Source organism: Phalangium opilio, unplaced genomic scaffold, assembly GCF_054372755.1.
Source record: "Phalangium opilio isolate 3A_F unplaced genomic scaffold, DU_Popi_V2 ptg000014l_1, whole genome shotgun sequence".
Taxonomy (NCBI): Eukaryota; Metazoa; Arthropoda; class Arachnida; order Opiliones; family Phalangiidae; genus Phalangium; species Phalangium opilio.
The window spans coordinates 2,498,976-2,509,199 of NW_028324149.1; the positions used below are offsets into that span (position 1 = coordinate 2,498,976).

The 10,224-nt window shown below is 39.1% G+C and overlaps 1 protein-coding gene across 1 annotated transcript; it reads left to right on the top strand.

Annotated features, from left to right (window-relative positions):
- The first annotated feature begins 309 nt into the window (after positions 1 to 309).
- LOC149705059 (serine protease 33-like) lies at positions 310 to 9,020 on the top strand. Its single transcript, XM_089865234.1, has 5 exons — positions 310 to 548; positions 3,500 to 3,588; positions 7,791 to 7,879; positions 7,951 to 8,413; positions 8,603 to 9,020. Exons 1-5 carry the CDS (start codon positions 461 to 463, stop codon positions 8,762 to 8,764), a joined length of 891 nt encoding a protein of 296 aa, XP_089721360.1. The 5' UTR covers positions 310 to 460; the 3' UTR covers positions 8,765 to 9,020.
- Positions 9,021 to 10,224: the final 1,204 nt, after the last annotated feature.

Here is a 10,224-nt window from a genome sequence, read left to right on the forward strand (position 1 = left end):
TCTCACTTCGCGTGGCTGCTTCGAGTTACGTTTAGAGAAGGCATGGCCTTACGCGAGCCAGCACGTTGTCGCTTATGTAACTTTGATAGTATCGAAAGTTTCCATTCAACCAATAGGAGTGTCGGCTTCGATTCAACCTTCTGTTATTTGTTTACTAGTTCGATTGGCCTTGTAATTCAAACCTAATAATTCCTATTTAAATCGGAAGTGATTCTCCCCCCCCCCAACCGCCCATCGCCCAATTCGAAATTTACTATTTATTTTTATTTATATGACCTACAGAATAATTTTAATTAATATTAACGCGAATTATTATTGGCGGGGGGATTTTGGACAAGAGTGTGTCCCCCCCGACGGGTCGAAAGAGCATTTAAAGTTGGATTGATCGCGGTTTTATGGATCATATTCGCCGTGGCAGCGGAACCATCAGCCGCGTACTCATCAACATCACGTTAGAACCATGCCCGCAACGAACAGCCAATTCGCAGCCCGACAACTCTGTTGGATTGTCCTTCTGACATGGGCTTCTAGGATAACCACCGGCGCCGGTAAGTCAACTACTAGATCTTGCCCTTTAACTCGATCACCACAACGGGGATCTAAAATTGAGATTAGCCCAAGAGGGTCAAAGGTCCTTCTCGTTTACCACTGGCCAATCGAGGAACAACCTAAGCAGTTCTTACTAAGTTTTCAAATCAGTTATAGAAATAGGTGATAAGTTTGTTTTCTTACTCAACTTGTAATTAAAGGGGACGGGGGAAAAAGCGGAGAAGACATTCTTGCCTCCCACGTGCGTCTAATGGGAAGTACTTTACATATCGCTTGTCTCGCGTCGGTTGTAGAAAGTTACGGCAATAGTGTCTTATAGTTGTTGGTTCAAGTTTTCTTGGCTATTTTTACAAATTGTACCTGCCTGAGGTGTTGGGTATTTAATTTCGCCAAATGTCGATAATTATGTTTATCCTTCGCTTCAGTTGTTATGGTTTGTTCAATTTAGACAAGGGTATATTGTGGTAAACACTTAGCGTAAATATTTACGGATCTATCGTAATTACCTTGCCACTTCAAGTGAAAGCTTTGTCTTAATGACTTGATCCAATTTACCTTCAGGGTCAAAATAGTTAGTTGTAAGAGTCTTTGGGAAGTTAGTTTCTCCGGGCAAAAATGCGTATCGTAAAATATGTCAAATTCAGGCAACGAGCTGGCGCGTTCAGCCTTAAATATACCGTAGAAAACGTAACGTAAATTATCTATTACATTTTCGGCCCCTGGTCAACTCTCTTTTTCCCTCCAGTTAAACATTAAAAGTCCTTTCCAACGCCAGGCGTGTAGTTAAGTCCGAGCCGTTTGTTATCGTTTCAATCTAGATTTAAAGAGTTTAAGAACATAAATATTTGTATACGGAGACACGAAAGGGGGAGGGAAAGAAGGTTAGTGGCGTTTAAGGTGTCCCCCTCCCCCTCCTGAAAATTAATTTACCGTTCTTAGTCCTCCACCTACGCTGGTGTTGGTGCTCAGCCAGGCTAGAATAATTTCGTTAATGTTATATAGAAGAATCACTCCGCTCTTCGGTAAATATTCGATGCAGAGCCTGAGATTAGAACTGAACCCTCCCCCCCCCACCTTTTTACCCTTCCCTTCCGTCAACGTTCATTCAACGAAGGAAAGTCGGTGGGGTGAAATAAAAATGAGCAAAATGGATACCAGAGTGTGCGTCTGACGAAATATTATACGGTGAGATGGGTGCTAGCTACCGCCGGGTTAGATGTTATTAAAGGATAAGTAAAACAATACAGAGTTGGAGAAATTCGACATTTTATTAGATTAGGCTTAGTTTTATGGGTTAAAACCATTTTTAATTGTGAGTAATAAGTATAGGCGATATAATCGTGATATTTTCCCTGGCATAAGCTTTCATGTGAAAAACCAAGAATACCTGTATACTTAAGGAATGTTTATAATATTATGGTGAGGAAACGGTATAAATAAACGAGACTTCTAACTATTCAAGCAATTACCTTAATGTAACGAAGTGTCGATTTTAATTAAGGGTATTAATATAATAATTATTTTAATTTCGTAATAGTTTTAAATTAGTATCGTGCAATGCCCAGCTTATTGATCGATTTTGACGTAAATGGTTTTATTTGAAATCGCATTGAGGGTAAATTAAATATAATCCAGATACGGTTCACCTTCACTTTAGTTTAAGCGTGGTATTATGGAAAAAAAGGGTTCTAAAAGATACGGAATACAATGAGCATAAGCTTTTTCCCATCTAAACACCCTCGCCTCGATTTCGCGAATCGTTTTCAGGCTGTATAGCCATCAACACGGTGTGTGTGTGTGTGTGTGTGTGTGAGAAGGGCTTTCAGTTTGTATAAAAATTGGATATCGTTTCCTCCTTTTTGTGCGAGTGTAGAAAGCGGTTTGCGTTTTTTTGGCGTGTAGTTGAATTTCGGGAAAAAATTACGAAAAAAAGGCCATCGCCCCTTTTATTACGCGCTTAGAAATAAGACTAAATTAACTCGAAGTTAAGCAAATTATACAACTATTTCTCCACTCTAATATTAGCTTATCTTGCAGACAGTTTTCAATACGTAGCCTAAGATTTTGAGCTTTCTTAGTGCGCTACAAAAATAGTTTAAGTACAAGATATGTACCGAATGTTTGTCACTGGTTACTGAGAGCTTGTCATGAAGTGAGGGAGTTAGGTCATAGATTCGAGGTAAAGCGACACCTGGTGAGGCGCTATCAAAGGTTTAGTACCGACTAGATAGGATTAGATGGACTGCAAAATTAGCCACCGAGTGTAGGACTTCAATTCTCGCTTGTCGTTCTCGAACAAGTTATCTCGAGGTGTAAGTCTCTTGGTAGCATTACGAAGTATAGGTAGTGTCATACTTATGGAACATATCCCTTATAAACTTATGGTATTGTAGTAAATTGGTTCCAGAGAGAATATTTATATTTGTACGGTTAACTTTTAGTTAATTGACTTCTTTTAGGATACGTAACGGGTACCCCCTCTTATTTAGGGTGGGCCAAAAAACATACCGGGAAAAAAAGCTCGAATATTTAACAAAAAATGTCAGACAAGAATATTATATCGTTTCGAATAGGGGAAAACTTTTTTACGAACACTTTTTTTTAAAAACCTGTGGAATTTTATATCGGTATTTTAGTTTAGTCTACGTACCATACTAGTCGGGGATTACAACTGCGCTATACCTCGGCTCTGAGTTTGATTTAGAAAGTTTCAAAATTGTAAAGTTTAAAAAAATAAAATTGCTTAGCTTTAATAAAAAAAAAGGTTCATCGTTTAGATGAGTGTAGGGATTTAATTTAAAATTTAAGGTACAGTTTTGGAGTTTTGAGATGGTTCTTTTTTAGTTGTGGTTTCTATGGTATGCGAGCTTTGAAATTTATTTCAAATACTTTTGAAGGTTTTTTATCGGATTTTTTTCTAATATTATCTTTAATTTTTGTTATATTTTAGTTTTGCCGGTGGCTTGTGGGAAGCAGCAAGTCCGGAACGGAAGAATCGTCAACGGAGAAGATGCCTACGATGGCGAGTTCCCGTGGACAGTAAGTACAATTAAGAATTTATACAAAAATCTACAGTATTTCAACCTAAAAGTTACGACAACAAACCTAGGAAAATTTATTGATAATTGTACCAAATATAAGATCATATTGTGTGTCGAGGAAGATATAGTAAATTGTCTGATATTCAAGATGCTCAAGGGTTTAAAGGGTTAGTTCGGTATAGTTACAATAATGTGTTAGTCAGTGAAATCATTTTACAGCTAAACTACTATATATTTATGTAGATTAACCCGTTTTCAAAAATAGCATTTGGAAAAAAATATACAAAAGTATATAGTACCATGAGTATTATTTATCCTGTTCCACTTTTAAAAGTAAGTCGGGATTTCTAGGCTATTGCAACAATCAACGCGTTGTTTCTCCATTTTTTACCTCTCCGAGTGACGTATGTCACGGAGAGGTATTACACTGGACGTGCGTGTGTGTGTGTCTGTCTGTCACGCCCCACGTGACCGCGTTCGCAGTTTACAAATCGGAGCAAATAAATACCCGATTTCCGGAACGCGTTCGCGGTTCACGGAAATTTGGTCATTCATCTACCAACACCAGTCTTTACTAACTAGCTTCTAAGGACCACAATCTGCTAGTCTTTGTCCATCCCACATGGACACTAGTCTGTACGTGCTTGCTTCCAAGCACCACCAACTTCTGTTCTTCGTCAATTTCACCTTGACTCCAGCTTCTATGCACCATCATCTTCTGTTCTTCGTCAATTCCACATTGACACCAGCTTCTATACACTACCATCTTCTGTTCTTCGTCAATTCCACATTGACATCAGCTTCTATGCACCACCATCTTCTGTTCTTCGTCAATTCCACATTGCCACCAGCTTCTATGCACCACTATCTTCTGTTCTTCGTCAATTCCACATTGACACCAGCTTCAAAGCACCACCATCTTCAGGTCTTTTGTCCATTCCACATGGACACCAGTCATCGTTTGGTTTCAAGATATACGCGGCGATCGGCTAGGGTTACGAGAAACGTCTAGCCTCCCAATGGCAGGGCTTCCACCATCGGTTCACGCAAATGCGTTTTTATCTATTATTTGGTTTTAAGATATACGCGGCGATCGGCTAGGGTTACGAGAAACGTCTAGCCTCCCAATGGCAGGGCTTCCACCAAAGGTTCACGCGAATGCGTTTTTATCTATTATTATAATGGAATCGAAACGTATATATACCCCAAAATTTGAAAAAAGCGGGCAACAGGGGTACCCTTCACTTTAAACGTCAATATTAGCAAAGTTTCGAAAGATAATAGGAACAACTTTATTTTAAACGATTTAACTATTTTTAAAGTTATTTACTGGCGATTAAAATAATTAAAAATAATTATATTTATTTAAATATTAAAGATAAACCCAAGTACCGAAGTCGTTAAATCATTGCCTCCTATATCTATCAAGGCCCGTGCATTGCGTTATATTTCGTACATTGTCTCTTATATCTTTTTAGGCCCGTGCATTGCGTTATATTTCCTACATTGCCTCCTGTATCTATCAAGGCCCATGCATTGTGATATATTTCGTTCATTGCCTCCAATATCTATCGAGGCCCGTGCATTGCGATATATTTTTGAGAACAACAACCAAAATGGGAAGGTCCTCTCAGAACCATAATAATTTGTTTTCTCAGTTATATGAAATGAAAATATGGATAATATTTTCGGCAATTCGATTTGAATGGCTCTTTCTGATGTATCATTCTCTCAGCACTGTTCATAATGGACAGGAACGTAGAGATTCGAGACACTAGGAATTACGATAGTGTTTCAAATCCTCTGTATTGAGGGCTTAAAGGCTTGGAGTGAGTCGAAAGATAAATACACATCCTATTTTTTAGTTGTACCATGCGTACCACAATGTTGCCAGGCGTTTATTGAAGGATGCTTGGGTACTTGGTACAGACTGTTACGTCTACCAAGTTTCCTAGCATCCAAGAATAAATAGGATTCATAGAAGCCAGTGTTAAGGGCATGTCATGGGTCAAGTCGTTAAATATATCGACGCAGTTAAATAGCTGATGGCATTATTTTATCCACTTTCCCATTGCCTTTCGAGTGGAAGTTCAACTTTGGCACGGACGACAGATGGCGCTCTTAAACTTCTACCCCCAAAAATCGTTGTTGTCTGCTCGTTTTCCCCTTCCGCGTTTTTTCGTTATAAACTTATGATTTAACGAACTGTTAAGATAAAATTTCATATTTCCTAAGACAGATAAGCTTCTACTCCTTTCATATTACTCCCAGTTAGATTTAATGCTTAAAAAATATATTTTCAATAAAAACACCGCTTCCACTAGTGGATTTATACTCCTTGTTAGATTAGTGTAGGTGTAGAGAGTAATCATTACAAACGCTAAAAAATATATTTTCAAAAATGAAGAACATAGAACATTTATTCTATATCAAAAAATATTTTGGTGGTAAGATTGCTTTAGAAAAATCCAAACGGCTAGATATTGGTAAAAAAAGACATGTGTAAGCTATTTGTAGATGAGATAATTGTTTTACATGTTTTATATGAGACTAAAACTTCCACTATTGTGTCTAAAAAAGTGTTGGCAATGTATATTTTTTAAATATGACGGAATTGCGGTTGATATGATAGCGCCCTATTTGCGAAAAAAACCTTTTTTTAAACAGTTGAATCATTCTTTGATAGAATTTCGAAGGAAGAAGTTAAGTGTTAGATTTGCTCGATTAATTTTGTTCGGCAAATAATATAATTAAGCCTTACGTATTACTGAAGGAGATTGATTTTGCCAACCTTTGTGAGTATTTAACTGTTTAATAATTATTTTGGTTAAGTGGGAGCCTAGCTTATGTGTGATTGGGTTGTGGCTTCCATGATTTGGGCACATTTGCTTTTTGTGTGGCGAGGTATGATTCAGCTTTGATATGGACAAATGTTACAAATCATACTGGTAGACTAAGAATGCGGTTGAGGTATAGCGAGAGAGTAGAGTTTCCACAGCAATTGAGAGATATTGAAAAGGCTTGAACAATAGACTATTTTAAAATTCAATTCCTGCACTTGCAAAGAATTAAAAAAAGCGATAGATGCATATATTTAGGTTGTTTAAGGGGTAGTGATAGTCATCTCCACTCGGAGAGGTAATATTTTGGCTTTCCCAACTTGTCTTAGCATTGAAAATGGTATACTGGAAACTAGGTTTTGAACTTTAGCTTTGTTTGATGACGTAACTGCAATTCTAACGAAAGCGAAACTCTAAGAAAGATAAGTAATGTGGAATATATATTTCTTGTTAAATGACTGGCGGGGTCAAAGTTAAGAAAAGGCTATTTAGCTTTCGGACTTATACGCAGAATATGAGAGGAGCAACCAAAATGAGCTTTTGAAGAAAAATCTCTTCTCTCCGCTAACGTTATTCCTTCCAAGGAACTCAAATAGTATATAAGGGTGTGGAAATTAAATGAGAATTCCTCCAAGTATTTCAAATATTTAGCTCGGACATTACGTTTCTTTTCATCAAGAAAGAGTAAATCAAGAAAGAGTAGAAAACCCTACTATACGCAACGGTGGAACTTTAGTTTAATGGTTGCAGTATCGAAGTTGTATACTCCATCTTCATTTACTCTTGATGTTAAGTTGTAAGAGAACTTAAAAGGTGTTCGTGAAATTCGGGATATTGCGGTGAAATTATTTTACTACAGTTTCAAAGTTTTAGCTGAAGCGAAATTGATTATAATCCTTAATTTTATACTAATTTATCTCTTGTCGTGTCGTACGTTCTATTAGGTTTAATTTTACCGGGCTCTTAAATTTAATTTAGAAGTTAATTCATTAGCGAATACGGGCGAAAATGTAAGGTAATTTTGATATTCGAGGAATTTTAATTGAAGGCAAAACTATGTTCTCGTATCAAGGACGTTTGTAACGCAATTTTCGGGGTGTTAACGGGATCGCAAAGTGCTGGTGTTATGGCTCTCAGATAGAAAATTAGGAATAGATTTAGTGATGAGACTCGAAAGTCGAAAATAGATCAACAAACCGTTAATTTTTAACACTTCTTTTTAATGTAAATTCATGTAATGTTACAAAATAGATTTGAATAGAAAAATGTTTTGACGTTTGAAAACTAACGTCGTAACTTTGGTTGAAGTGATTTAATTGAAGATATTTGAATAACAATTTTCTTTCTTGTTTTTCTAAAGGTATCCATCTTGTTTCACGGCGATCACGGGTGCGGTGGTTCGATCGTCGGCAGGAGATGGGTTTTAACGGCGGCCCATTGCGTTCAAAGGTAAGTAAGCCTTTTGTCGAGGGCTCGTAAAGTATCGTTCCGTAGTTAAAGATCGTTATATTTGTTTGTAGGTACGAACTCCATCAAATTAAAGTGAGAGTCGGCGAATACAACCTGTATAAACCAGAGGATAAACACCGCTCGAGGGACTTCACCGTTGACGCGTTAACCGTCATTCACCCCAACTTCACGCTTCCGGATTATTACAACGACATCGCGCTTTTGCACTTGACCAAGCCCGTACAATACGACAATTACGTCTGGCCTATTTGCTTACCATCGCCAGCGCCCTTACGACCTCCCAAGTCCTATCGGGACGAATCGGGCACCAAGGCGACCGTAGCCGGATGGGGCTGGACCAACGAACCTGATAAGGGCGGAAGACTTTCGGCCACCTTGCAAAAACTATCCGTCGTGGTACATAACGGTTCTACTTGTCAGTCGTGGTACAACGAAGCTGGAAAAGGAAAAGTCAAAGTGGGCAACATGCAAATGTGCGCCGGGTACAAGGATGGACTCAGAGATTCGTGTCAAGTAAGAATATGCGACGACCTTTTAAAATAGTTTAAGCGTAATACGCATTAGCGCGTGTTGAATAAGTTGCCTCAAAGCGGGCGATGCTAAACTCTTCAAAACGCCCTAATGCGTAGTAAGGTTTAATCCACATTGAGAATGTTACCCAGGTAGTATAATTTAAACTAAAAGCTCCATTTTTAACCGTAGGGTGACTCTGGAGGTCCACTAATGGTCAAAAGAAATGGTCAGTGGACTATCATTGGAGTGGTCTCGGCAGGGATTGGATGCGCACGACCTTTGTTGCCCGGATTGTACACTAGAGTGTCTCATTTTGTGCCTTGGATTAACCGTTACATTGAAAATGATTAACGAATAATGAACTATCGCTAATTAACCGCCAATTATTTATTATCGAACTGAATATTAAGTTAATATAAACTCGCCAAGTCATCGTATCAAATTTTTAAAGATTGTTATTCGAGAGAGTGCGAAGGCTAGTCACCTTAAACGCTTTAACTGTATAATTTAATTGTACATAATTTATTTATTGTTAAATATGATATCATTCAGTGTGCACGCTAATTATAATAAACATTGCATTAGTTGCTATGCAAAGCAAATCAAAATTTGTTGTTGTTTTTTTTTAATTTTAGTGAATTTCTGAGGTTTTTCTACGTGTGACGTAAAGGAATGTCGGGCGGCCCTGAAAAGTTCGTGCCTGGATCGAAAACACGAAAAACAAGGAGCATAGTGGGGATAGGATAGGTGGTTTAGTATTAGGATCGTAGGGGAAGTTAAATTTAGACAACGGGGCGATAAATATGAAATATTAAGAGGGAGGGGGTGGGATTCCAGCTATGTAAAAAATAATCGGACGAAGATCAATACCACATAAGACGCAAAAATGTAATCAAAGAGAAATACTTTAAATTAAAATAGAAGTAGTAAGGGCTGGCCCGAAAGCTCCCGAAGTTTTAAATATTAAATACGCTTCAAATTAAAATATGATATATAATCCAGAAAGTAGCTGGTTCTTTTTACTCCGTGTGCTTATGTAATAACCACACGAAGTAATGCGCTGATTACAAGTTATTTAATTATATAGTTATTTCGCTAAGGTGGAGTTGCTTTTGGTAAACGAAATTCTGAAGTAAGATACTGTAAGGGTTTATTTCTAGTCGTGTTGATTTTCTATGATTTACGGAAAGAGAAAAAATGTATCCTCAACTGAAAATGGCACCTTAAAGCAGGGATAAGGGAGGTGAAATGGATTGTAAATGATGATGGGCGACCTCCTGCGGCACCGTATCTCTCCCAGTGTACCTCGCACACGCCCCTACCTTCGGGAGGCGATTGCTTAGTGCTGCCGCGTAGCGCCATTTTATTTCCATGAGAACTAGCTTCTATTTTTAAGATAGAGGGAGCGTCCTTTACAATTTCGTCTGGTACGACCCTGCCTAACCGCTGAGGATGCTGGGAGGAATATGGTGCCGTAGGTGGGGGTACAGAGGCAACGGTATAGGTATGGGGGTTGCCACACCATTTCTCCCTCCCTCTCTCTCCCTCCCTCCCTCTCTCCCCCTCTCTCTCCCCCCTCCCCCTCCCTCCCCCTCTCTCCCTCTCCCTCTCTCCCCCCTCTCTCCCTCCCCCTCCCTCCCCTCTCGCCCCTCTCTCGCCCGTCTCTCTCCCCCTCTCTCCCTCTACCCCTCTCCCCCTCTCTCCCTCTCTCCCCCCTCTCCCTCTCTCCCCCCTCTCCCTCTCTCCCCCCTCTCCCCCTCTCCCCCTCTCCCCCTCTCCCCCTCTCCCCTCCCTCTCCCTCTCTCCCTCTC

Coding starts and splice junctions, on each gene's coding strand:
- LOC149705059 (XM_089865234.1), top strand. CDS start 461: ATGCCCGCAACGAACAGCCAATTCGCAGCCCGACAACTCTGTTGGATT. Junction 549..3,499: donor TAGGATAACCACCGGCGCCG/GTAAGTCAACTA, acceptor GTTATATTTTAG/TTTTGCCGGTGGCTTGTGGG. Junction 8,414..8,602: donor GACTCAGAGATTCGTGTCAA/GTAAGAATATGC, acceptor TTTTAACCGTAG/GGTGACTCTGGAGGTCCACT.